This window comes from Nycticebus coucang, chromosome 18 (genome assembly GCF_027406575.1).
Source record: "Nycticebus coucang isolate mNycCou1 chromosome 18, mNycCou1.pri, whole genome shotgun sequence".
Lineage (NCBI taxonomy): Eukaryota > Metazoa > Chordata > Mammalia > Primates > Lorisidae > Nycticebus > Nycticebus coucang.
Window position 1 is genome coordinate 19,275,524 of NC_069797.1, and position 27,348 is coordinate 19,302,871.

Genomic DNA, 27,348 nt, shown 5'->3' on the forward strand with positions numbered 1-27,348 from the left:
TGGAGAAATACCAGCAATTAAGTCACCCTGCCCCCCACAGACAACAATTGGAAAAGGAAAATCAAACCTTCCTATAACCACACACCCAGGGCACCACTTGAATAGTCCTCGGGTGATTGGCTCAGTTCAAAAGGTCCAAATCAATTGTCTCAGTCAGCCCCTGTCTCAGGTGGGAGAGTTTCAAAGGTCTCTGGCAACTGGATCGCAAGGGTCTGGTGACAACTCAAATATGACTTGCTCTGGTGCTCCGTGAACTCAGGAGCACCCACCCAGCAAGTAGATTAGTCTGGGAAGGTTGATGCCTCCTTCCTCACCTTGCACCTCTGTCACACCCAATCACTGATAGACCCGCAGGGCTGTGACCCAGTTGTCTCCAGTGAGCAGATACTCCAGAGGTTTGCACCTGCCTAAATCACAAGGAAATCTGTATCAGCTCAGCCAGGCCACTCCTCTCTGCCTCTATCCAGCGGGGGGTGGCGAGGCCTGACAACCTCGGGCACTCGATGGAGGCTGGGGGGTGTTCACTCAGTTCCAGCCCTGTCCCTGATTGATGTTACTGGCAGAACAGAACAACTTTGTGGGAGTTTGTTTCTGTCCCTTCTAAATTTCTCTGTAGAAGAGGAGCTGATCTGAGTTTCCAGAACCTGTGCTTCAGGCCCTGTCTTTACTCCTGCAGTTTTGTATTCGCAGCACGGTTAGCTGTCATTTCTAGCTTCCTGCCTTCCTTTGTCTATAGCCTGACAATCCTCTGAGGGCCGAGTGTGTCTTAGGTTCAGTAAAGTGGTCCTCTGGGTCAGCCCCACCCTGGGAATTTCCCAGCTCTGTGTGTGTGTTTTCTAGTCCCCGCCCTCCACCCAGGCCGGTATCGCCTCAGGCAAACCCTTTACTCCTGAGACCTGTGTTTCAGTCCCAGATCTGTTCTGCGGTGGTTGCCATCTGAGAAGATGCCCAGCCTCCTCTGGTTGCCCAGGGAGACAGAGGGTGTGGCTTTGGGATATCTGGGGGTGGGACTTATTGTTGCCAAAAATGGCTGCTGCTTTGTGCCTCAGGGCACTGCCACACCGGCTTGATTCCCTCTCAGCCGACCATCGTCTCCTCACTCCTGTGCTGCAGAATCAGCACTGACCAACTGCAATCCAGGCCGTGTCCACGCCCCTCAAGAAATCATCCAAGAATCTGGACTCCTGGGGGACAGGCCTCCAGACCTCACAGTGAGAGTGGAGGGGAGTGCTTGGAGCTCAGAGTTGCAGGTCGAAACACCAAACTCATTGAGACCAAATGAACAAATAAACAGATAAAAAGGCTACCAGACACACAAGCCCATAGATGCACAAACAATCAGAAACACATAGACATACAGACAACAACAATGACAACAACAACAAAAAACAACTACAATAAAAACAATGATAATCGTAAAATAATTGGAAAAAAAGGTTAAAAACATACAAACAAAACAAACAAGCTAAGAACCTCTAAAAATCTGATGTAAGCACTCTCAGAAACCATAAGGAGGGAAGAAGAGGAAGAGAGAAGTAAACACAAGTGGTGTTCATAAAAATGTTAAAAAAAGAAGAAAGAAAAAATTAAAAATAGAAAAAATAAAAATAAAATATATATATAAATAATAAAAATTAACAATAGCTTCTCCAAGAAAATGGTGAGGAAAAAAAGAAAAAAGAGAGAGAGAGAGAAAGGCACCAACCACAAAAATATTATTCTTGTATATATGTAGAAATATACATCTATATGTATGATGTAGGGATCGACTTTCGTAGGAATATATTTATAATATAATATACTGGACACCAGGTGGCGCTGTGAGTTGTTCCCAGGCTTATACCTGATTCACAGTTTATACTGTTACCACGGTAACCACGCTACCTGGCCAATCGCCATTTTGGAGTTTCTTTAAAAGTTTATTACCTAATTGTTGTGCAACCTTAGCTTCTCTGTTCCAGACAGCACTCCTATCCAACCTCCCAACTCAGTGCAGGAGTCCACACTTCATAAATCTTTCCACTCTGCTCCCACGTTCTCCTGCAAACTGGCGACTGTAATTGGCTGTAGGGGAGGGTGCTTGCTGCCTAAAGCCTGCAGGCACCCGCAGCTGCTGCCGGCTCTCGTGGCTGCAGCGCACAGAGACCTTATCCTCAGTTTTTGTAGCTCAGAGTCTCACTTTTGAATCTGGACTTTTGAGTCCAGCCACCCGCCAGTTCGCCGCACAGCCTGAACTGCCCGCCCACTCCAGTATTCCCCACCAGGAATGGTCCAGTCTATTTAATCGCTCCTGTTGTTCTGGGGGAAGGTGTCTGCCATTTCGGATAATTCAAAATGTCTGTTTCCCGGGTGGGATCCCTTCCCTTCAGTTTTCCATCTGGTTGCTTAGCTCCTCGTGGTTCTGAGTGGCTCCCCTTTCCGGTGCCCCACTCGGCTCAGGAATAAATTTTCGTCAATTGGGTTTTGCCAGGAATTGCAAGCTGCTGTCCTCCGTGAGGGAAGGGCCTGCTGGCCAGCATGGCCGAGCAGGAAAAATCTCTACAACAGAGTCCGTGGTTTTAAATTACACCTCATGTACAGCAATCTGCCAATTCGCTGCACGTCTCCAGCTGTCTGTCCACACCAACAATCCATGCGGGGAAAAGGTCCAGATCCCCCTTCCTCTCACCTGATGACCTGGGAGAGGTGGGCTACACGTCCGTCCTATCTGCCATCATGCTCCACCTCCCCAGAATCCATATTCTTTACTGGTGCTATTCAAAAGGGTCCAACTTCAAACCCATGGGCTTCCATGGAGAGGAAACACACCATCTTTGCCTGCTCTATTTCTTGATGCTGTGGAAGTTCCTAAAGCATGTTCTGGAAGTTGGGATTGACAGATAGGGCTCTGGGACTTGCATTTATGAGTTTATAGGACAACATGCTGACCTCATCCTCCATCAGGTGTGTGTTCTTGGTGGAAATGCATATGCAGGGCAGTATCCAGGTTCTCCACACCAATTCAGGGCCTCTTGGGATCACTGGCCTTGGACCAAGAACAAAGTGAACAGATCCCTTGTTTGGACAACAAGGCTCAGCACCAGTGGCAATGCAGCCTCACGTCATTGTGTGTGGTGCAGCTAGTGGTGTAGGATGGGGGAGCAAGTATACTGAGCTAGAACTTGAGTCTGTGCACATAATTCTCCCCATTTCTTTTCACTTTCCTATCAGAATGCATGTGAGCACCAATGATGTTATAGGAGTAATTTTGAATCTACTCAAATTACTAGATTCCACTCTATAATTCAACTTCCGGAGCTACTAGAATGTACTGTAGACTTATAAATCAGTCAGCTTTGGAATGGGCTCATGAGCTTTTCTCATCATGAGCAAAGATCATGATGCTTCCTCTTGCTGGGGCCCTGTGAAGATCGGGAAGCCATATTTAGATGGAGCCACACCCCAGAGCGGTGCTTCTCCAGCCCTGACGTGTATGCCCATAAACAAAGTGTCTTGGGAAAACACAGTTCCTAATTCTGTGGGTCTTGGGTACAACATGGAGTAGGTTTTCGCACTTTCAAGCGGCCCCAGGGGCACTAATACCACTGTCCACAGACTGTGTGCTGTGGTTCCCAGGTGCTGGGACAGTTAGTAATGTTTGCAGTTTGTTTCCTTTCGGATTACAAAATGTAACATACCTCTGATAACAGAAAAAAAATATACTAGACATAAGGATTTAATAGTTATGTTTTCCTTAGATCTTTCTCTGTTGGAATCAAATTCTGTAGAACAACTAATTCCTGCCCACTCACCCTCTCTGTTTCCGAAGATAACTGCTCTCTGTGTTTTATGCTGTGACGGCAAAGATGAATGGGCCATAAGCTATCAGACACGTTATTTTGTGTTTCAGAGTGACGTCCTGTTGTGTGGACACAAGTGTGCAAACACACGGACATGCCTTGCAAATTTCTCTTCCTGAAGTCCTATCAGTACTAAATTGCTTATGACACATGTTTTAGCCAATCTGGACTCACCAATGTAAAATAAAACGGTCATCTTTACAGAAGGAAGAGTTTCTTGGGCTCATGATAGGATTGGGGGGTCCTAGGAATATACCCCCGCAACACAGTGAGAACCCCTGTCCTGTATTCTTAGTATCCAGGGTCAAGTTCAGGTGAACACCCTGAAGCCAGTCTCTCACTTTGCTGTGCTTCCTTCCCTCCCTCCTTCCCTTCCTCCCTTTCTTCACTCTGCTTTTCCCTTCTTCCTACTACCACCCCAGACTTTCCAGTGGCCACCATGACCCCAGGGAGAAAAGAGGGAATGGCCATGGGGCACAAGTGGGGAGGGACAGGGTGTGATGGTAACTGCTGTCCTTTCCCAGGAGATGACCTCATGCGCTGTGTGGACCTCTACAATCAGGCCCAATCCAAGTGGTTTGAGGAGATGGTGACCACCACACTGGTAAGTGACCAGGGACAGTGGACTTGACGGCACAGGGCCTGGTACATAGGAAGCCCTAGCAGGTGGTGGCAGGCCTCAGGGGTGATGAAGTGGGATGACCCTGGGGATCATTAGATCCATTCAGTATTGAGGTCAAGACCTCAATCTGTCCAGTCTAGGTGTGTTCAAATCCCTGCTGTACGCTTCCTAGCTGTGCAAACATGGGCAAGGATTGGGTCTAGCTATATTCTTTTTGGGCTGTCCCCTGAGAGATCAGGACCCACTGAGGACATCCCCCCAACTGAGTAGACAGTGGCCCTTAAGACAAATAGCTGAGCTATAGGAAGAAGGACCCCCACCCCACAAACACAGAAGAGTTGCAGATCCTTGTAAGATCTTTGCAAGTCATGTGAACAGGGTTGGGGAACTATGGGGAGGCAGGGGGCAGGGAGGCCTCTGACCAAGGGTTTGGGGGCTGGGCAACAGAGCTCATGATGCCCTCCTGAGTGTTTTCTGGAACAGGGCTTCATCTGCTTGTTAGTCAGCACCCGCCTGAGTGGGACAGTGTCATGGGGCTGGTGTTTGGACAGATGGGACACAGCAGGTGCTGTGTGGAATCTCCCACTGTCTGAAGACAGCCTGCCCAGACGTCAGCCCACCAGAGAAGATTAGAGGCCCCCACCAGACACAGTGACCTCATTTTCCTCCTACTTAATCTTCTAATTAAGCCCCCTGCTTTACCCCCCTTTCCAGTTAATCACTTGTGGGGTGACCTAGTTGTGCGCAGAGTAATAGCACAACTTAAATTGATCCCTTAAATTCCAAAGACACCCTTAAATTCTAGACACCAAAGGACAAGCCCTTTCACTCTTCCCTTTGACAATGGCTGCCCCACCCCGCCCTCTCTGCCTCCCCTGGCCTGGCTTCTGCCCCATCCCTCTGTATCGGGGTGCATGGAGGGGGTTGAGGGTGCATGCCTTGCATCCCTTTGCACCACCTCATCAGGGTTTAGGGCTGGGGCTGAATTGGTGCAAAGTGACGAGTAAGACCCCAGCAGACCCTGGTTTAAATCCTGCCCTTTCCATAACTCTGTGTTGCTTTGGGCAATTGCCGTCGCCTCTCTAGGCATCAGTACCTTTGCTTATAGAAGGGGTGTAACTACAGAACCTATCTTTTGAAGCTATAATGAGGACGCTTGAATATCACAGGTAGAGAGCCCTCAGCGAGCTGCCTATAAAGCAGCAGCTCTGCTGTCACCAGCTTCACCCTCAACCCAGCTACCAGGCAGGTTCCTCGCCAGACCCCCGAGAGTCAGATGGGACTTGGTACAGATGCAGCCGGTGACTTGTGCTTTATGTGCAGAGTGGTCTAGGGTCTGCTTGCTGGGAAGATCCCCAAGTTGAAGGACCAGGCTCAGAGGTCCCTGTCCTTTCCTTCCTTGGCAGGAGCTGGAACGGCTGGAGGTGGAGCGCGTGGAGATGATCCGGCAGCATCTGTGCCAGTACACCCAGCTGCGGCACGAAACGGACATGTTCAACCAAAGCGTGAGTCCCCGCCACAGCAGGGCCCCTGGGCAGCACGGGCCGGGGACGTCAACTGGCACCATGCCATGGCAGCTTAAGTGGCCACACTGCGAATGTAGGTGTGGGCAGTGGGCAGGTGCTTTAGCCCATGGGCGACCTCTTGAGACAAGCTTGTCAGGGTTGCCCTGGACCTCCATGCAAATCCATATTTTATTTCTTAAGCAAAACAGACCAACTTCTAGAAATAGTCACAATATCTAAAGCTAAAATTCCCTTTGTCCTGTTCTCTGGTGAAAAACCTGGGGACAATCGGAGGAAGAGGACAGAGACTATGAGCCTCAAAGGCCACCTGCCCTCCCACTCAGGCCTGGGGTCTGTGGGGTGAGAGGCAGAGTTGGCACAAGTTATGGGCTGCCCACTGTCACAGGCTTCCCGCTGTCACAGGCTGCCCGCTGTCACAGACTGCCCACTGTCACAGGCCTCTGCATGCTCTGTCCCTCTGATGGGCCTCCCCTGGGGCCCCGAACCCTCTAGAGAGGCTGCTCTGAGAGGCGCTAAGGAGAGGACAGCCTGGCTTCAGCTCAGCCGCCACCTCTGACAATGTATCCTCCCCTCTGTCCTCTGCAGACAGTCGAGCCTGTGGACCAACTGCTTCGAAAAGTGGACCCAGCCAAAGACAGGGAGCTGTGGGTCAGGGAGCACAAAACGGGCAACATCCGCCCCGTGGACATGGAGATCTAGACGTGCCCAGTGGCCCTGGGGGGTCCTGCCCAGAAGAGGGGCTAGGGATCCCACGGAGAGGAAGTGGCAGCTCCTGCGTGGGGCCTGCTGCTTAGTGGAGCTGTCCTCACCCACTCTCCTGGGCCACTGAGGCGAGGGGAAAGAGCTGGTGATTCCAGAAAGGTGACCTTGACAGCTTAGCTGGAGGTGGGGGGTCCCCAACAATCCCTGGGCAAGAAGACAGACCCACAGCCCTCCCTTGTCTCTGAGGCCAAAGCTCCGCATCTCCCATGCTCTGCTTGCACCCTGAGAACAAACAGTAGGGGTCGCCATCACATACCTGTGTCCCTGGAAGCCCCAAGACCCTTGCTCCAGCTGGCTCCCTTGTCTGTAGGGCTTTGCAGGGTCAGGGGAGGGAGGTCTCCATCTCCATGCCTTGTGTTAGGAAGGCACTGGTCAGCTCGCGGCCGCACCCAGAGTCCTTTGCAGCCCTCCCTCTTTGTCTGCTCCATTCATCCTGGGAGCCACACCTGGCTTTGCTCATCCACATCCCGTCACCAGGGGTCTTGGGAGGAAGGCCTGGCTTCTGTCTTCCCAGACCAGCCCTGCCTGGAGAGGTCAGGATGGAACTACCTCATTCGGCAAATCAGCCCCAAGTTGGAACGTTGAGTCACGTCTCCTATCAGATCAGGCCTCGTCTGTAAAGTCTCTGGAAATCCCAATCCACTCCTCCCTCCGCTGCTTTCCCAGGGAAGCTCCCCACCCCTCCCTGCCACCCTTTCTCAGTATCATTAGAGGAAGCTGCCTGTAGTTCTCAGCTATCAAGACCCCATCCACCTTGTCCCAAGGCTTCAGGGATGGAAATGAACCAGTTCGTCTTAGAGGCCAGGCAGGCAAGAAGGCCAGCTGAGGTCTGCTCTGCCAGGCCGCCCACCAAGGGCTCTTAATGGGGCCGGATCAGTCCCATATGGGAGATAGGTCGGGGCAAGTCTTTGTGGACTCCCAGGTGGCTCCACCTGCCTGTACACAGTGGGGTCAGGACCACTGTCCCTGTTAAGTCTTTCTCTCACTGATGGGCACTGGACAGGCTTTGCAGATTCCTTGGTGGCTCAGTAGGTTGTCCAGCTCCTTCAGCACATTCCAGCACCCTGCACAATCTCTCACTTGGTACCAACACCTCCTTCCCCTCTTTCCATCTCCTGATTCTCAGAAAAGCCTAGTTCAAGTGTGACTTGGGATGCTTTCGACATGCTGTTGGATCCAGCTCGTCACTCTCTCCCTCTGTACCACAGCAGGCAGGTTCTCCATCATGTCAGTCTAGAGGGGCTGGGAGAAGAGCAAGCCACCGACAGGTAGTAGCCAGATCCCACTGCCTGGAAGTCCCTCTTTTTCAGTCTTTCCCATTACTTTGGATTTGACCCCCACGTCTCCTGTAAGGGAAGAATTCTACAAGCACAACTCGCTGGCCTTCCTCTCCGGGTTACCATAACTGGATAATCTTGGATCTTTTGGCACTTCTTTCCTGAGTCAGGATTGCTTTCTTAGAGTTGATATTAGAAAGATGCACTAAACTGAACTTTGTCACTTTTCTCTTACTGAGACTTCCCAACCAAAAAGGCCAGTGTGGTGGCCTTCACCAGCAGTGGGGTACCTAGTAGGATCTGTCTGTGACTGGAGAACCACTCCCTCTGGATGTGGGGTCGGGCCAGGACACCAGCTACAAATTTTAGAATATTATTTCTTGGTTTCTTTATTAAAACCGGGTGCTAGTGGTAATTGCCTTGTGGATTAGTAAACAAGTTGTGGGTGATTTTCAAACACGCGAAGCTGCTAGCCTTGTTAGGAACACAGAGACCTTGAGTGCAGTACGACCCTTACTCACTGCAGTCTGAGGATGCCAGAGTGCTCTGCTGGGCCGTGGGGTGGGGAGCTCTATTGCCTCTTCTTGTGGTAGCCCAAGTTGACACAGTCTGAGCCAGTCCATTTCCTGAGGCCGATCTTTCCCTCTCATCCCCTCTCCTCCTCCTCTTTGGCCTCTTCACATACTTCTTTTCTTGTATTCTTCCCTCTGTTATTCATTCATCAAGCATTTAAGGCCAAGCAGTGTGCTAAAATCTAATCTGAGTTCAAGCTCTGGCCCTGTCTCCAGAGAAGCCCATGACCTTGTTTTGTGTAGACTTGTCTTTTCCCCAGGGGCCTTGCAGCCCAGTGACCTCGGCATTCACAGACAGCTACTCTCTGCAGAACTCCCGTTCTCAGCAGGGCTGTCTGTGGTGCTGATTGATTTGCGTTCACTCATTCATTTGTTCAGATGAGCCAGGCGTTGTACGGAGAGGCAGAGCTGTTGTTGCAAATCAGACAGGTCCCCCTCCCCATCCCTTCTGTCCTCCGGGGGATGTTTAGATACTTCTAGAGAAGAAGAACATTGCACCCTTTCCACATTTAACCCACTGGGACCCTTTAACTATAAATTACCACCATAGGGCATTTACCTAGTGGTTGGAACGTAGACACCAAAAAGATTTTAATCACCTGATCGCCAGTCCTGCACAGTCCATATCCAACTCCATTTTCAGAGTTATTTTTATTGTGAATAATTCTCCTCACTTTTCACATAGGAAGGGTGAAGCCCAAGGATAGTCAGCGAGTGCCCAGAAATGACACAGTGAATTACGAGCAGGGTTGGAACCCCTGTTCCTGTTCACAGTCTCCCCGGAGCCCATCCCATGACATCAAGATGAAGATGAAGTTGAGAAAATCAAAAAATACACTTTGGAGGAGCTAGCACACTATCTGGGGGGGAGGGGGGTTATTTTGCTTTTGTTTATATTTTGGTGCTTAGGTTAGCAGAGGATTTGGTTGCCTTCATTCGGAGTGGGCCAGTCTGGGCCATGCTTGAGAACATCATCCATTGTTCTCTTTCCGAGAACAAGTCAGTCCCTTCTACCTGCCCCCACCTGGGAGAGGCTGATGCATGAGCTGTATTTGTGAAAACCTGATTAAAACAAAACAAAACCTCTTAAGACAAATAGTGTTGAAAATGAGTTGGGTGCTACAACAACCATCGGGAAGAGCCAGTTGTCACCTTCTACTTTTTCTCATGCTTTAGATGAGTTCTTCAGTGCACAGGCCAGGTCAGTCCTGTGGGCAGAAGCCCTGGGGCTCTGTCAACGGGACCACTTTGGGCCTCTGTCCTCCCTCCACTCAGTGCCCTGTTAACCAAGGAGACCCTGCAGCAGGCAGCCCTTCTCTGCTTGTTAGGGCTCATTAATGGCTGAGCAAATATGTGCTAATTCACGAACCAGTGGTTTGTTTCTAGACCCTTTGTGAAAACCAATCAATTACTAGATTAGTGGATGTATGCACAAAAGTCTTGGCTGAGCAGAAAGTCCCTTCTTGGAAATACGAGCCATAAAATTCAGAGGACATCAAAGACCTTGGCTTGTGTAGGTGAATTTACTTCCAGCTTGGGAGTAGCCTTGACAAGGAGAGTTTAAGCAGGAGGCCAGAGACCTGCTCGTTATTATGTAGGGGAAGGAAAGCACTTCATAAATGTTAAGTGGGGGACAATCAGTGGCCTGGACATCATCTTACCCCCATAATCCCTCCTGCCTCTACAAGGCTCACCACTGCCACCTCACCCCCAGACTTTTTGAGGTACAACTGACATACAGTAAAACTCACCCTTTGGAGATACACAGTTCTGTGAATTTTGGCAAATGTGTAGTCATGTAGCTGCCACCAAGGTCAACATAGTACTCTCCCAAACCTGCCAGTCCTGATTGATTTGTGGACCTTAGAGTTTTGCCTTTTCTAGAATAGCATATAAGCAGAGTCACTCTGGTATAGCCTTTTGAGTCCGCCTTTTTCTACTCAGCTTAATGCTTTTGAGTCACTCGTGACATCGTGTGTGTCTGCAGTCTGTCCCTTGTCATTGCTGGGGAGTCTTCTGTTGCATGGGTGTATCCCTCTGCTTCCTCATTTTTAACATGAGTAGTTTGCCCTGGAAGTCCCTGGCCTTGGGCCCAGGGGTGGGGGTGTCTTCAACTTGTTTGCACAACCACCTCCAGCTTGCTCCTTCTCCAAACGCCAGCTGTGCCCACAGGTGGTTCTTGGGGCTCACACTGGCATTTTTGCCTTGTGTTAGGTTTCTGACAGCACAGAAAACAGCCAGGGAGGGGCAGGGACGGGGCAGGCAAGGACCCGGTTGCTGCTCACTTCTGCGGCAACCCAAAGCTTGGATCTCCACCAGCAGATGTCCTCCCTTCCGGAACCTGCACTTCAGACTGCGTGATTCTGGGCATTATGGAGCCTCGGGGGCTGTGAAAGGCAGGTGGAAGTAATGAAGTGGTGTGGATGAGAAGTCTGGGCTGGCAGTGGGACTCAGCCTGTCCTGGGTCTGTTGCTTCGTGTGCAAACCGAAGTATGTGTTCTAGATGGGGTCCAGGCCTGCACTGACGGCACTTAGCTCCTCCCCTTCTCGAGTCCGGTTTTGTCCCCTATACTCGGGGTCACACCTGATCTGGGCCTCCTCTGCACAGCTGTACATAGAGTTGCCTAAAATTCTCAGTAAAGAGATGCCCTGGCACTTCTCCATTTAGATTCAAATGGAGCTGAAATTAAGAGTTCTCTGAGCTATTTAGAATGAGGTATTCCTCCTAGGACCCCCAAAGAAAGCGTAAGTCATTACTTCTTGGGTCTCAGCCACTGATCTTTGGTATTATGTCCTGGCCTCTCCTTCCCAGGAGCCAGGACAGGTGTGAAGACAGAGCCACCTCTCACTGGGTCCTTGTCGTTGCTGGATCCTGGCTCGGCTGGTGGTCATAGAGAGCCTGGCCTGTGCCTGCACCCCACTGGGTGGTGGCAGAGATAGGGCCAAACCCAGGTCAGGCCAGGCTATGGGTGTGCCCCACAGTAAACATGGCTCCCATCTGTGTCTTGTTCACACCCTGCTCTGTGAAAGGTGTGCCCTCTCCAGGAGAACTGGAGATGTTTCTGGGTCCAGGCCAGAGGATGATGAGGGCCGGGAAGCCTGAGCCCACAGGGTCCCAGGAGGGGAGCTGAGACTGTGGTGACGGGACTCCTTAGGGTTGGATCTTTCCAGGGTGGGACTCTCTGTCTCTCCCTCCGCAGAAGTGTGATTCATGGTGGGGATTTGCTGAGAGTCCGGGACCAACTCCTGATATCATGGGTCAGGGTAAGAGTACAACAGAGACCAGAGCCAGCGCTCCCTTTCCGACGACTCTGGGGATGGGGTGGGGTTGGGATGATGACCTTTGGAGACTGCTGTGCAGCATTCAGGACATGGGTCCTTTGCATTTGAGGGAAATTCCTCATGGGTGGAACGGGAAAGGTCAAGGCATGTGGGTGCATTCTTGGGAACAGTGTGACGTGGAGACCAAGATGAAAAGCTCGTTGTAGCCAGATGAAGAGCACAGGACTGGCCCTCCCCTGTGGCCCCTTTGTCACCTCCCCTGTCAGGACTGCTGTACCTTCATCTGTCAAGCGGGGTCTCGTCCCTCCCAGCAGCACCTACAGGAGACTGGCTTTCTGGGGTTGTGGGTTCCAGGCAGCCACATGGACCCAGGGACAGACATTCAAAGGCACACCAACCATCCTTGGTAACAAGGGCCCCAAATCAGCATCTCTTCCCTTCCCTCAGGAAGGAGACGGTCGGAGGCTCCCCCTTCCCAGACAGCACATCAGCAAACCCTATGAGAGTGGAATTTTCTAACAAAATAAACTTGCTTGTTTGGTCTGTTTTCTGTAACTTTTTGCTAAATACTTTGTACATTTTTAATGTTAAAAAGCTGTGTCTCCTGCCAGCATTCCTCACCCCGGTATGAATGTGTTTACCCCACATTGTATATCCTTCCATCCCTTGGCTGCCTAGATCCGTAAATAAAATCGATGTAATATAATTTATAAATAACACTGTCAAAATGCCGATCCCGATGGAGGCTGTAACCCACCCCTCCCCCCCACCCGATCCCACCCCATAATAGCATTTGTGTGTATTAATGCTGAAGAATTAAGTGTTTAAAGAGTTTAAATTTTGAAGGCGTTTGCTATATATAACTGTCCTGCACTATTATAAAGAGTTTTCAGGAAGCTAAATCCTATCTCGTTTTTCCTTTGTCTCTGTGTGTACACTTGAGATGCTTAGATTCATCCCATGTAAAATAAACTGTCCAGAGACACCGGGTCCCGCTGGGCAACCCTCCTTCCTGGAGCACTGCCATGTTCTGCATTGTATGACTGGTCTCAGCATTCCTCCTGGGCTCGCAGGATTGGTGGCAGTTTTATTCCTGATGACTTCACAGAGGGGCAGAAGGGTACCTGGACATTGGTGCCCCGGTGGATATGTGTGGCTGGCCCTCCTCTTAGTGACTGCCCAATTCTGTGGGTTCCAGCCCTCTCTCTGCCTCCCTTCTGCTTCCAGGGCTGCTGGCTCTTGTTACTTTTCTCATCCATTCATTCAGTAATGACTGAGCACCTGTTACATGCAACACATCTGTGAATGAAGCCGAGAGCCCTGCTCCCAGGGCGCTTACAGTCCAGCTGGAAGAGACACACAAAACAGTAAACCCAGTAACTGCATCATGCTGTGTGGGTGTGGAAGGTGTAACAGAGGTCTGACAATTAAGTTCACGACCTCATCCTAGAAAAAGTCCTGCACACCTCATTATTGGATATCACTAGGGTCACCTTTGAGGTACTGACCTTGCAAAGCTATCCACCAATGCCAGGGCCCAGTCCACTCTGCAAAGCAATTTTGGAACTCTTTCTGGAATGAACGTCAGAGCTGTCATCTATGGCACACAAAACCACACAACAATAATGAACGCCACTCAGCAAGACACCGACACATGTCAATGTGAAGACAGCTGTGAGATACTGATACACCAAGGTTATGCAACATTACTGAGTTGTTTGTACAGTTCTGCCAACCTAAGTGCCCAGTGAAAAGTTCGCAAACTTAATTGTCAGACCTCATGCAATGACACGTCTGATGGTCATTCCAGAAAAACAGTCTCCAAATGGCTTTGAAGGGTAGAATAGGCACTGGCATTGGTGCACAGCTTCCCAAGGTGAACACTTCGAGGGTTACCACGGTGATATTCAGCAGTGAGGTATGTAGCCCTTTTTCTAGGATGAGTTCATGAACTTAATTGTCAGACTTCATAAGTATTACAGAAAAAGAAAAACCGGGCAGGGCAAGGACAGGTAAAATGCAGTATTAAACAGGGTCCTTGAAGTGGCCTTGTGGAGAAGGTGGCATTTGATAAAAGACAAGGGAGGGGGCTGGCAGGTCACTGGGGGGAAGTGTTGCAGGCAGAGAGGACGCCCAGGTGTCTGCCGGTGCGGCTGGAGCAGAGGGAACAGGGAACACAGAGTAGGTAAACCTTTGGCTTTGACTGTGGGGGAAGTTCCTGCCATCGTGCAAGGCCTGACATGGCTATGGGGTTCTCTGCACATCTGTAAGGAGACAGAGCAGAAGCAGAAAGACCTGTTAGGAGGCAGGGGTGACACCGCCTGCAGGGACAGGTGTGATGGAGGTGGGGAGCGTGGCCAGGTTCCGGACTTTAAAGGTAGAGCTGAGATTTCTTGACAGATTGGGGTAGGGTGTGACCAAGACAAGGGCTGAGGATGGTGCCAAAGATTTGGGTCTGAGCCACTCAAAGGATGGGTCACCGTGTTCTGTGAGCAGGATGGACGTGGGAGGAGGGTTTTTCCCCCGTCATTCCCCTTTCTCGCTGTGTACAGACTTCTCTGCTGGTGCTGCCTCCATCCAGGCCCTTTAGCTCATGCCGGGGAGGTAGAGGCATGGGGAAGGGTGGGGTCTAACAGCTCAGATGAGCAAATGGAGATTCTCTGCCTGGAGATGACACCTTGCCTCCATAGCAGTCTTTGGGGTTCAGGAGAATTTATGTCCCCAGCTCAGACTTAACAAATCCACTCACAATACATCATCCCCAGCAACTTGTTTGGCTAAGGAGCATAAGCTCTCCCTCTGATAGAAGATGTTTATGCAGGTTTTCAAACAAACCTCCAGGTCATGACCCCTCCCTCTCTGCAGCATCAACACAGCTGCCTGTGGTCCCCTCTGTGGGGGCCCCTCCTGGGCACAGCAACCTAAAGAATGTGGACTGCACCCCACTGCTCCTCACCGGGGTCCAGCTCTTCCTCCTCGCCCCTGGAAAGAACAGAACAGACCGACAGGCACTGGGCGCTGGCTGCCTTCTGCCTCTCCCGGCGTCCCCGGCAACCCCAGCTCCTCACCTAACAAGTGGAAGTTCAGCCCTCCTGTGTAGTGCTCCTTGAGAGAGGAGGCAGCTGCAATGTAGGGAGGACTGCCCAGAACTGAGAGCCTGCCAGCCCGGGCTTTCCTCCCCACCACCGCCCTGCCATTTAGTAAGTGCTGGCAATGTGCCTTCGGAACCTCCGTTTCTGCTACCTCTGTAGTAGCATCAGCCCTGCTCCACTTGCAGGCTTCATGTGGACAGGCCTGGCACCAGGGAGGCGCTTTGGTCACCTCCCACGGGTGACTCAGAGCAAGGGGCCTTAGCCTCTGGCCTCACTCTTCTTCCCTCAGGGACCAGGCTGCATGGAGGCCCCAAAGAGGATGCGATTCCAGCGTGTGGCCCGGGCTTGCCCCCTTGGTTTATTTGTTTTTGTGTTTGGCACCTGTCCTGTTTCTAGACTGCTATCAGACAGTGAAAGTCTAGAAGAGAAAGGATTCCTGTTCAGAAATAACATTCTCACAAACGGATGGAAAAAATTAGAAAATTCGCACACACACCCCCACATCAAGGTTCCTGCGAAGCACCCTGACTGCGGCAGGCAGAAGGACCAGGTGGGATGGGTCAGCGCCTCCTGGCCCAAACTGCTCTGTCCTCCCTGAGCAAGGTCAGGTGGCTTTCTCCCAGCAGGGGTTCCTCATTCTCCTGGTAGGAAACAGGGGACAAGCCCTGGCTTAGCGGCCGGGAGACTGGGGGTTTATTCCTCCTAATTCCCATCCTGGGACAAAGAGAAGACAGCTCTCCATCCGTGGTGGCAATGCGGGGTCTGGGTGTGCTGTTCCCCAGCCCTGTGCTTGGATAAGCAAAGAGCACTGGCCACCTTCCCTCCCGTGACGAGAATTCAGGTAAGTGGCACAGTGGCAAGGGTTTGTCACGTGGTGCTTCCTTGTCCTCTGTCCTGCCACCAGGGCTGGCTGCAGGGACGCAGAGCCTTCCTTTGCACAGCTCCCTGTCTCCGGCCACCCATCCCTTTATCTACTCACTCGCTTGACCAAGGCGTGTCATTGCCTCCCTGTTTGCAACGAGCTCAGCTGCAAACGGACAACCTGTGGGCTCACGCTGAGCTGGGGACAACACTGTGGTTTTTAATTCTGAATTAATTAAATGAACGAATGAATAAGTGAAAGGTTGAAAGTGTGGCAATTGCATCAAAAATGCTGATTTCTGGATTTCTCTTAGATAATCAAAAATTTTAAAAAATCTCTCTTTATGGGGGCAAGACATGATTGCAAGAGGGACTTTACCTAACAATTGCAATCAGTGTAACCTGGCTTATTGTACCCTCATTGAATCCCCAACAATAAAAAAAAAAATCTCTCACAACACTCGGCCACAATCTTGTAAGACGGCATTCCCTGGTGGCCCCTTCTGTGTGAGGCATAGGCCTCACTGCTCCCTGCTGTCCCTGCCCACCTGCCTCACTCAGTCCACCTACTTATCTTGTTTTTGTGGAGGGGGACAGAGTCTCACTCAGTTGCCCTGGCATCATAGCTCACAGCAACCTCAAACTCCTGGGTTCAACTGATTCTCCTGCCTCAGCCTTCCAGGTAGCTGGAACTACAGGCTCCCACCACAATGCTCAGTTAATTTTTTTATTTTTAGTAGAGACAAGGGGCTGGGGGGGGAATCTCACTCTTGCTCAAGGTGGTCTTGAACTCCTGAGCTCAAGCATTCTTGGTCTCCCGGAGGGCTGGAATTACAGGCATTAGCCACTGAGCCCGGCTGGCAGTTTATCTTTTATTAATCCCTATTATTGACCAATACTGAAACCTAACACATGTGGCCCACTGTGTGCCAAGTTCTATACCAAGTGTGCCGCACTCATTAGCTCATTTCAGCCTCACCATGACAATGACACAGAATTATGCCCATTCATGTAAGAAATATCTCCCAAAGGCCCAAACCTGCCAGGCACTGTTTTTGGCAATGGAGATGAGCCCGGAACAACACAGACAAAGTCCCTTTGTTCACAGAACTTTCTTTCTGGTGAGGGCACTGTTTGGTCGTGCTGTCTTAGAAACCGAGTGGCCAGTATAGGCCTTGCTAAAAAGGTGACATTTTAGCAGAGATGTGACTGAGGCAAAAGATTAGGAGAAGGGCATGTCAGGTGGAGAGAGGTTAATAGACAGGCCCGGGGGCGCACAGCTAGTTAAATGGCCCACCTGGGATTTGAACTGCAGAGTCTGCACTCCAGTGCATGTGAGATGCCAGCTGTGCCCCAAGACACCCAGAGTTAGACACGGAGAGAGCATGGTCACCCTTGAACGGGTAGGCCGCGAGGCTCTGGCTCTGAAGATTCCCACCTCGACATGCTCCCAGAAGGCCAAGATTTGAGTTAGTTGATCACCTGCCCTCGGCTCTTTATTTTAATCTCAGGAGGGTTCTGGGTGCTCCCCCAACACACACAACCAAGCTCCCAGGCCCCTCCTCTCTCCAAGAACTGGGAAGAGCTGGTCACAAATCCTCCTAATCTGCCAGCGTCTCAGTCGCCATCTCACACCAACACTGAGCCCCGGCAGCCAGGGGACCACACGCGTCCCATCCAGCGACTGCCCAGCCGCTGCCCACTCTCCCTCACCCATGGGGAACAGCAAAAGCGGAGCCCTGTCCAAGGAGATCCTGGAGGAGCTGCAGCTGAACACCAAGTTCACGGAGGAGGAGCTGTGCGCCTGGTACCAGTCCTTCCTGAAGGAGTGCCCCAGCGGCCGCATCACCCAGCAGGAGTTCCAGAGCATCTACGCCAAGTTCTTCCCGGACGCTGACCCCAAGGCCTACGCCCAGCACGTGTTCCGAAGCTTTGATGCCAACAGCGATGGCACCCTGGACTTCAAGGAGTACGTCATCGCCCTGCACATGACCACCGCGGGCAAGCCCAACCAGAAGCTGGAGTGGGCCTTCTCCCTCTATGACGTGGACGGCAACGGGGCCATCAGCAAGAATGAAGTGCTCGACATCGTCACGGTCAGTGTCCCCGTCCCCCTTCCAGCGGTCTTACTGCAGAAGGCACAGAGCTGAGGGACAGGATGTGGGGATTCATCCACTGCCTCTGACAGTGTGGTAGAGAAGGGTCTCCAAGATGCTGATGTTACTAGAGGGCTGAGTGCTTGCCCACAGCTGCACTTTCTTTTTAAAGAAGAATTGGGGTATTTCCTAATACAGACACTCACTTCATGAGGGCACTGTGGTCGGCAATGGACCATGTATGTCGTGATGATCCCCTAAGATAATGATAGAGCCGAAAAAGTCCTATTGCCTCGTGACATCATAGCCACTATAACATCATTAGTGCAGTTATTTCCGTTTTAAATAAATTCATGGTAGCGACAGGGCACGGTGTTCATAAAGTCTATAGTAGTGTATGATAGTGCCTGAGGCCCTCACACTCACTCACACTCACTCCAGTCCTGTGAGCTCCACTCGTGCGTGGTCAGTGCCCTGGACAGGTGCACCATATTTTATCTTTTGTACCCTATTGTTACTGAACCTTTTCTATGTTTGGATATGTTTAGATACGCAAATACCTACCATTGTGTGACAGTTGCCCCCAGGATTCCGTACAGTGGCACACTGCAGAGGTTTGCAGCCTGGGAGCATTGGGCCACACCAGACAGCTAGGTGTGCACTAGGCGGCTGTACCACGTAGGTTTGTGTTAATCACACTCCGTACATTCACACAATGACAAAATCACCTAACAGTGCATTTCTCAGAAAGTGTCCCCGATGTTAAGCAGCACATAATAGTATTTACATTTTTTATCTTCCTCCCTCCCCCTCCATTCCTCCCTCCCTCCTTTTCCTTCCTTCCTTCCTTCCTTCCTTCTTTCCTCCTTTTTCCTCTTCCCTCCTCCCTCCTTTCCTTCCTTCCTTCCCTCCTTCTTTTCCATATTAAAATGCCCTTCAAATTTTTCAGAAGTACACAATCAAATTCTGTCACAATTAATTTTAAACACAGAATATGCCTCAAATATTAAGGAGAACGAGGTCAGAGTAAAGAGACATGAACTCTGAGTTCTGGTCCTGATGCTCTTCCTAACACCAGGTGGTTTCATTGCCCGTGAGCGTTGCATCTGTCTCGTGTTGTAAGATCTGCTCACTGTCTCTTGGGGCTCCTTCCAGCCTCCCTGACAAGCGTGCACACTTCCACGTGCCTCTCATCACATATTTTCTTCTGTCCACATCATCCTAGTGTCAGATCATTCGTTAAGAACATTTTAGGTTTCACAAAAATAATGTTTTTGTTTTTTTGGTTGTGGGTTTTAGGGGGTTTTTTTTTGCTATTTTTGGCCAGGGCTGGGTTTGAACCCACCTCCAGCATATGGGGCCAGTGCCCTACTCCTATGAGCCACAGGTGCCACCCCTGGTTTGGGTTTTTTTTTTTTTTTTTTTTTGAGACAGACTCTCACTCTGTTACCCTGCCTAGTGTGCTGTGATATTAGCCTAGCTCACAGCAACCTCAAATTCCTGGGTTCAAGCGATCCTCCTGCCTCAGCCTCCCAAGTAGCTGGGACTACAGGTGCTCACCATCACTCCTGGCTAATTTTTTCTATTTTTGGTAGAGACCGGGTCTCACTCTTGTTCAGGCTGGTCTCAAACTCCTGTTAGTAAGGAGAATGTTGCTAACGTTTCATATACTTTTTAGTGCACTCATAATCATGCTTTCATTTGCATCTCCCAGCCTTATTAGGAGAAACTGTAAATAAAATGGCCAGGCATGCAGCTTGTGGTCGGTGGGCTCATCCTCAGTGCTCAGCGTGGGTCTCTTGTTAATGGCCACATGTCACCCTCACCTTCATCTCGGCACCGTCTGAAGAGGGAGCTCCCCTGGACTGGCTATGATGTTTCTTGGGACAGGGACCACGTCTCCAGAGTGGCACAAGGATGCTGGGCCCAACAGAAACCCACAAGTTGGTGCTCCTTGAAGAAAACGAGGAGGAAGGGGAGGAGAAGGAAAGATAGGAGGGAGAAAAGAGAGGAAGAAAGGGGAAAGAAGGAAGGAAAGAAGGCAAGGAGGAGAAGGAGAGGAGAGACAGATAAGGGAAGGGAAGGGAGGGAGAAAGCGGCAATGGCCGAGGCTGTACAGGTGGCAGAAGGGCTGAGCTATTCACCAGATTACAAGGTCATGGGCAGAGCACCAGCCTGAGTCAGAAGTGGAGGGTTCTACTCCCAGCTCTAATACCTACTTAGCCCCCTTCCTGGGGCTGTTGTGAGGGTTCGATGAGGTTTGTGACCTTCCTCAGAATCTGAAGTTCTGTCCTGTGTTGGAAGCCAGTCACTCCCATGTTTGGCTGACACGCCTGCACATGATGCCCCTGGCTCGGGACAGACAGACAGACCTCATGGGACCCACCTACACTTACATCCCCCTCAGGGCTACCCACAGCTGCTGGGTTTATTCTCCTTATTCCTTTCGTTATAGCACCAGGAGGCTGAAAGGGAACTTCTCATAGCTGTTGAACTTCTCTGCCGGCTAATTTCAAAGGCATCACCACCCCATCCGGCCTGTTCCCAGGTGTCTCCCCGGAGGCAGAAAGCTCTAGCCAGAGCGAGTATCCCTCAAACTCCTGCCCAACACTCCTGTCTACACACTGGAGCTGCCTCACCTAAGGGATCCTTGAGTGTCCTCTATGTGCCTGGCTGGCCCTGGCGTTCCTGAGCCAGCAGAATCCTAGGAACTTTTAATTTGACACAAGGGTACATGGAGCCACCTTGCCCCTTTCCCTGATCTCACAGGTCTGGAGGCACCTCCTGCCTGGCACAGCTGGTTCCTTTATTAGAGAGAGGGAGAGGGAGGCAAGACAGATCTTTGAGCCCAAAGCTAAGCCTTTCTTGGGGCTTCCTCTGGGAAGTTCTTATCGACACCTGCCAGTCCTCAGCCTCGACTAGAACCCTTCTGGTGTCACAGCCACTGGGAGGTGAGCAGTTTGTGACTTAACACAAGAATGCCGGCTAAAGAGTCAAACTGCCGGGGTTAGAATTCGTCCTCTTCTGCTTCCAGCTGGAGACTTTCAGCAAGTTAGTTGTTATAGGGACTAATAATAGCAATTTTGTAAGATTGTCGTGGTTAGGTGTAAAAATGTTTAGGAAAGTGGCACCTACTAAGAGTTAATCAAATGTTAGCCATTATCGCAACGCGCCAACCCTGCTGAGCCACTGAGGTACCATATGGACTCAAGAGAAGACGTTCACTCCTCCAAAACCTCTGTGCAGTAGAGTCCACTGTTGCAATTCCCAAACTCCAAACTTGGGGCTGACGTGGGATTATTGTCGGGAAGCTTGTTAATTTTTATTTTCTTATTTATGTCTACATGGTCAGAAAATTTGAAGTACAGAAAGGCACAAAATAAGAAGTGAGATCCTTCTTCACCCCTTCCAGACGTTCCCTGTCCTTCATGGGGATCTCAAAAATACAGATGCCCAGGCCCCACCAGTAGGAATTCTGATTCAGCAGGTCAAGGAGTGGCCTGGGCATCGTAGTATAACCATTACCTTGGGGGATGCCTCATCCTCTGGGCTATTTGGCCTCTGAGAGAGGGACACTGTTGGAAGTGACCTAGGTCCCCAATGTGTTTTCCATATGGTTGTACCAATTTACATTCCAACCAATAGTGTTCCAAGGTTCTCTTTGAGCCACACCCTTCCCAGCACCTGTTATCTCTTGTCTTTTTGACGGCAGCTGTCCTAACAGGGGTGAGGTGACATCTGATTATGGTGTAGATGTGTATTTCCCTGATGACCAGTAGTGACCAGCACCTTCTCATATACCTGTTGGCCTTTGGTATGGCTTCTTTGCAGAAATGTCTCTTCAGGGTCTTTGCTCAGGTTTTCAACTGGGCTATTTGTTGTTTTGCTATTGAGTTGTGTGTGTGTGTGTGTGTGGAGGGTCCTTATATATATTTTTATATTAACCATTGATACAGGGTTTGCAAATGTTTTCTTCCATTCCATAAGTTGCCTTTTCATTTTGTTGGTTGTTTCCTTAGCTTTGCAGAAGCTTTTTAGTTTGACATAATCCCATTTGTTTATTTTTATTTTTGTTGCCTGTGCTTTGGGTGTTATAGCCAAAAAGTTATTGTCAAGACCAAAGTCGAAAGCTTTTTGTCTTACGATTTTTCTTGGAGTTTTACAGTTTCAGGTCTTAGGTCTAAGTATTTCATCCGTTTTGAGTAGATTATCCTGCCTGGCATGGGATGTGGGTTTTCCCAGGGTTACCAGCCCTCGCAGTTCCTTCTAACAAGTTCCTTCTTCTGATTTGGTACAGGCTATTTTCAAAATGATCAATCCTGAGGATGTGAAGCACCTCCCAGATGACGAAAACACACCAGAAAAGCGAGCTGAGAAGATCTGGAATTTCTTTGGAAAGAAAGATGATGGTGAATTCCTTTTCCTTCACCGCCTTTGATCTGACAGTCTCAGGCTGTTTCCTGGAGACTCCAACAAGATTTACTTTTCTGAGTCACAGTGGCCAGGCAGGACTGTGACTGCCCATCTTGCAATTCCAGGGCTATCTGAAGGGTCTGAGGGGGGGATGGCCTAACGGTCATTTGCCCTGCCAGTTCCTCACGCCCCTGGAGTGACACTGTGCCTCCATGGCTTACAAAACTTCCGTGCTGCCTGGTATTCTTGGGATAGGGATGGGGTTGGGAGGAAAGCTCTAAATTATGGAGCCTTTCAAAGAAAAACACCTTTTGTTATAATAGAGTTAGGCTATATTTCAGGAATAGCAAAAATGAAAGGCAATTAGCTCCTTAGCAATTTACATGCAGATGGCCAGTTAGAGGAATGACAGACCAATCGAGGGATTTTTTTTTCTAATGGAGAGTGGATTCTTTGAACATTTTGGTTTGTTTTTTAAAATGCCATCTGCACAATCAGGATAGGGGCAAACTTTGGCTCAGCCTGGCTTTGATTTAACATCAAGCCCCCAGTAAGTGGAATCTAAATATATGTGGTTTTACACTAGGAAATTCGTCTGGGTCCCCCAAGAAGCAGCACTATAGATTGCTGGATGTTTAAGGGGAGAAAAGGCTGATGTGGGGAAACAGGGCAGAGTCTAAGGGAAGCTGGGAAAGGAACTGGGAAGGAAGGGAGATTGGGCAAGGAACGTCTTAGAAGCAGTGTGTTCTGAGAAAGTGTGGGCAGATGTGCTGGGGTGTCCTCAGCTGTCTTCATGTCCTTGCCTTGCTCAGTCCGTGGCTAGAAATAGCCCATGAAAAGCGTGTTCTTGCATTTAAACAGTGATAAATTCCAGAACCGGTTAGCTGGAGCCATGGGCCCGGGATGCTCACAGCCAGTACGGGAAGGACGTGGCAGAAGAGTTGGTGTCAGGCTGGGGGCTACAAACTCCGGGGCTGGAATGACAAAATTGAGTCCTGCAGACATAGTCCCCTAAGTGATGGAGAGTGGCTAACAGTAGAGGGTGCATGTCTGGTCACATCACTTCTAGTACATTCCACGGGGTATATTTGTGCCACATCATTTGATGATTTTCTTTTTTTAAAAGAGAAGCTAGCCAGTGAGATTTTAAAAATCTAAAGTCTCCATCCATAAATGGCATGGCTCAAACGTACCTGAGGGGCCAGTATTGGGTGACCTCTGGGGCAATTTCTTTGGCAGGCCCGGGCTGGGTTGGAACCCGCCAGCTCCAGTGTATGTGGCTGGTGCCCTAGCCGCTGAACTACAAGTGCCGAGCCTTGGGGGCAGTTTCTTACCGGAGTTCAAGAAGAAAAACCTGAGCAAGACGCAGAATAAGGGCAGAGAGAGATGACCCTGTTCCTACTAATCTGCTGTTAAATGATGAAGTCAAAGAGGCAGGAAGGTCACAGAGGCGGAGACCTCAGGAGGCAATGAGGGGCACAGAGCAAAGGACTTAAGGAGGTGCTTGACTGCAGGTGCCAACGTCATACCCACATGACCCGAAAGTGAGCACCCCCGAGAGCCCACGCCTGGTGCCTCGTGCACCTGGCCACTTCCCGCCCTAACGGGTACCTCTCCTCTGAGCACCTTCTCATGTGCACAGGACCTGGCTGCTCAAGGTGCCTCCCTTTGCCACCTCACCCACCTGCCTTTCTAACCTCCTCCACAGCCTCTGCCTGTGTTCTGCTACTTTGCTAATCTGAAGACTGACCCAGGTGAACGTCCCAGACAGGGATAGAGTCAGAGGGCTTCAGTGTTCCTCCTGCGGTGACGTGTGTGATGTGTGTGCTTCCACATGGCCCATCTGGAGACAAGTGCCTCACCACACAGTCGGGCTCTGATGACAGGAGTTGCAAGCTCTGTGTCAGGCTGGTGAGACAGCTGGGACTTTAAAACCTAAATTCCATCACCCAGCCTTGTGGAGGGAGCCAGCCAAGATCCTATCCCAAAAGGGATTAAGGATGCCCCAAAGAGTGGAAATCCAGTTAAGCTCAGCAGAGCTTTGTTGAGTACCTACTGTGTGCTGGACACTACACGCATGTGGCCATGAGCAGAAAGGAGCAGCTGCCTCACTCTGGAGTTGTGTCTATGTGTGACTGTCCTCACCAGATCAAGAGTGTCCTGGAGACGGACTTTATCTCTGTTCTCTGCAGCAGCCTCAGCCCCAAGCACAGTGGCATCTGGGCTCGGGAACATGAACTTAACCAGGTTGATCTGAACACAGTGGGACAGCTGGTGGAAACCCTGGGAAACTGAGCCTGGTTGGATGCAGGCTTTCTCTCAGTACTGACCCTAAGTAAGGAGGCAGACCAGATCCAGGGATGCGGAGATAGATGTGCGGGGAGGGGTCCTACAGGAGTTGTCAGCCAGAAACGCTCTCCGTGTCTTGCAAGGACTAGAGGGACCTCTCTGCCAGCCAGGTTCTCCCTTAAATCCCACTTGACCTCCCACCTACCTCTCCCTCCCTACTCTCTGGGGGACCGGGGTCGGCCCCTGCTTCTCATTTTGCTTTGTCAGCCCCTCACAAGTTCCTTTCAATTTTGAGGCTTGAGACATGAGTGAATATGGAATATATAATAATCACGAATAGTAATAGTTACGATCATTATTTAAACATTGAATAACCAGCAAGGCGCAATGAAGACGTTCGCACTGGGGTTGGGCTGGATGCCAGCCTCCTGGCAGCTTGATTGGCTATTGGTCCTGACTGTTGCCTGTCTTTTCCCCAATGCACAGATAAGCTTACAGAGGAAGAATTCATCGAGGGGACCCTGGCCAATAAGGAGATTCTGCGACTGATCCAGTTCGAGCCTCAAAAAGTGAAGGAAAGGTTAAAGGAAAAGAAACCCTGATGCCAACAGCTCAGCTTCGCCCACCTGTGACCGCGCATTTGACACACACTCACATGTACACACTCACACAGGCACACATGCACATGCACGCGCACACACACGCATGCACTTACACACCCAGGGCCAGGGCAGAGGCCTGCAAATCCTGCACAGCTCCCTGCCAAACTGAAGCATGTTTAGCAGTCCCCTGTCTTTAGTGTCCTTCCTGTCATACCCCGCCAGCCTCCCCTCCCTCTGCTCTGCCGACCCGTGCATGGCCCTGTGATAATCCCAGGATTAGGTCATAGGAGCCCTAAATGTCACCCCCATGTAAATAAGCTCCTTTGTGGAGTGCTGGCTAAGCAGGTTGCAATGAATGCAAGGGGAGCTGGGCATGCAGCTGGCTGGTCACTCTTCAAAGGGAAAAGCAAGTGAGTCACGTCGGCTCAAAGACAAGGCTATGTTGCAGTGGCAGGGCTAGGCTGTGCTGAGCCTGTGGTACCAAAAGGGATGGACACGGTCCTTCTCCCACAGAGCTCACTGTCCGGAGGAAATAAGGGACCTGGAAGGAGACGTGGGCGGCAGCTGACGTTACCATGGGAATGTGGAAAGCATGTGGGAAGACATAACAGGAGGGGCCGTCTTGTCAGGGAGGATCCGGGATGACTTTTCTGATGAAGGGACATTTAAATTCAGGCCCAGTGAACTGTGGCAGGGGTGTCAGGTCTCAGGCAGAGGGTGACTGACACAGCCCAGGAGCTGGAATGACACATGCCAGGGATGTAGGAGCCCAGGGTGGCTGGAGGGGAGTGGAGGTGAGGCTGGACACATGGGGACTTCCCGAGGCCCATGCTGAACTCTTTGGGCTTCTCTGTGGGGGTCGTGGAGCCGCTGTGAAATTGGAAATGGGGAGAGGTGATGTTTGCCAGAAAAGCTCCTTGTAGCCTGAAATAAGTCGGGGGCAAGACTGGGAATAGGGGGGATGACCAGCCATCGGGTGCTGCTAGAAGGCAGAACCCGCCCTACTGGCTGCAGGACCAGGAGGAGAGGTAGCAGGGGTGGCAGCCAGGGCTGTGGCTCAGGCGGCCAGGGAATAGCAGTGCCCTCTACGTGATTACAGCAGACAGCCTTGAGTTCAGCTGCCAATGAAGAAAACAACCATTACGCCCCTGAGGCCCCAAAATTTCAAGACAGGAAAAGTGAGTTCAGAGACAGGAAGCTTGCACAGGGTCAGCTGATGAGCCGAGGCAGGCCAGGGCTGCCCTCAGCCTCCACTGTCTTCTCATAGCTCCAGGGCCTGGGACAGCCAGGAATTCCAGCCTTACCTTCCGAGATGAGGTCTGAAAAATACACAGGTGTGCTGGGCTCGTGACTGACCTCCTGCAACCTCCTGAGGTGGGAATTCTCCATGGCTGGTGTGGCCACCTCCCTGCTTTAGCCACGGCAATGGCACCATCATCACTGCCAGCAAGCACCCCTGTCTGTAGAGTGCGAACATGAAACGGAGCGTTTCCTACAAGCCAGGAGTCACACTGGACTCCGTGTGGCAATCAGCGTAACCTACTTCTCTGAATCCTCAGTGAATCACAAACAATTTTAAAAAATGATGCCCTAGCTACCATGTACCATTTCCAGGTTCCTTAAATTTTTTTTTTTTTTTTGGAGACAGAGTCTCACTTTGTCACCCTTGGTAGAGTGCTGTGGCATCACAGTTCACAGCAACCTCTGACTCTTGGGCTTAAGTGATTCTCTTGCCTCAGTCTCCCAAGTAGCTGGGACTACAGGCACCTGCTACAATGCCCATCTATTTTTTTGTTGTAGTTGTCATTGTTGTTTAGCTGGCTCGGGCCGGGTTCAAACCCACCAGCCTCAGTGTATGTGGCCGATGCTGTAATCACTGTGCTATAGGCGCAGAGCCCAGGTTCCTTAAAATGTTAAACATAAAATCACCTATGATTCAGCAGCTCCACTTCCAGGTATACTCAACCATTTGAAAGCAGGAACTCAAACACATTTACACACCCTTATCCATAGCAGCATTATTCCCAATACCTAAAAGGGAGAAGCAACTCCATGTTGAGAAATGGGTGAATGGACAAAGGAATGTGTAATATTCTGTACTGTGGAATACTATTC

At 50.6% G+C, this 27,348-nt stretch overlaps 2 protein-coding genes across 8 annotated transcripts in view; both read left to right on the forward strand.

Annotated features, from left to right (window-relative positions):
- The window catches only part of GAS7 (growth arrest specific 7), a 251,170-nt gene extending 238,393 nt beyond the window's left edge, over positions 1 to 12,777 (forward strand). For all 7 annotated transcript variants that reach the window (XM_053568734.1, XM_053568739.1, XM_053568735.1 and 4 more), the window contains 3 exons: positions 4,364 to 4,443; positions 5,868 to 5,966; positions 6,573 to 12,777. In XM_053568734.1, the coding sequence (XP_053424709.1) occupies positions 4,364 to 4,443; positions 5,868 to 5,966; positions 6,573 to 6,686 (293 nt within the window). In that variant the 3' untranslated portion in view covers positions 6,687 to 12,777. The remainder of the gene's footprint in view (positions 1 to 4,363; positions 4,444 to 5,867; positions 5,967 to 6,572) is intronic.
- Positions 12,778 to 17,381: 4,604 nt separating this feature from the next.
- RCVRN (recoverin) lies at positions 17,382 to 25,901 on the forward strand. The gene is made up of 3 exons (XM_053569094.1): positions 17,382 to 17,929; positions 22,227 to 22,338; positions 25,118 to 25,901. Exons 1-3 carry the CDS (start codon positions 17,549 to 17,551, stop codon positions 25,231 to 25,233), a joined length of 609 nt encoding a protein of 202 aa, XP_053425069.1. The 5' UTR covers positions 17,382 to 17,548; the 3' UTR covers positions 25,234 to 25,901.
- Positions 25,902 to 27,348: the final 1,447 nt, after the last annotated feature.

What these genes read in the sequence shown, in the direction of transcription:
- RCVRN (XM_053569094.1), top strand. Translation starts at nt 17,549, where the DNA reads ATGGGGAACAGCAAAAGCGGAGCCCTGTCCAAGGAGATCCTGGAGGAG. An exon ending in AAGTGCTCGACATCGTCACG is followed by an intron (nt 17,930 to 22,226) that starts GTCAGTGTCCCC and finishes GATTTGGTACAG; the next exon opens with GCTATTTTCAAAATGATCAA. An exon ending in CTTTGGAAAGAAAGATGATG is followed by an intron (nt 22,339 to 25,117) that starts GTGAATTCCTTT and finishes CCCAATGCACAG; the next exon opens with ATAAGCTTACAGAGGAAGAA.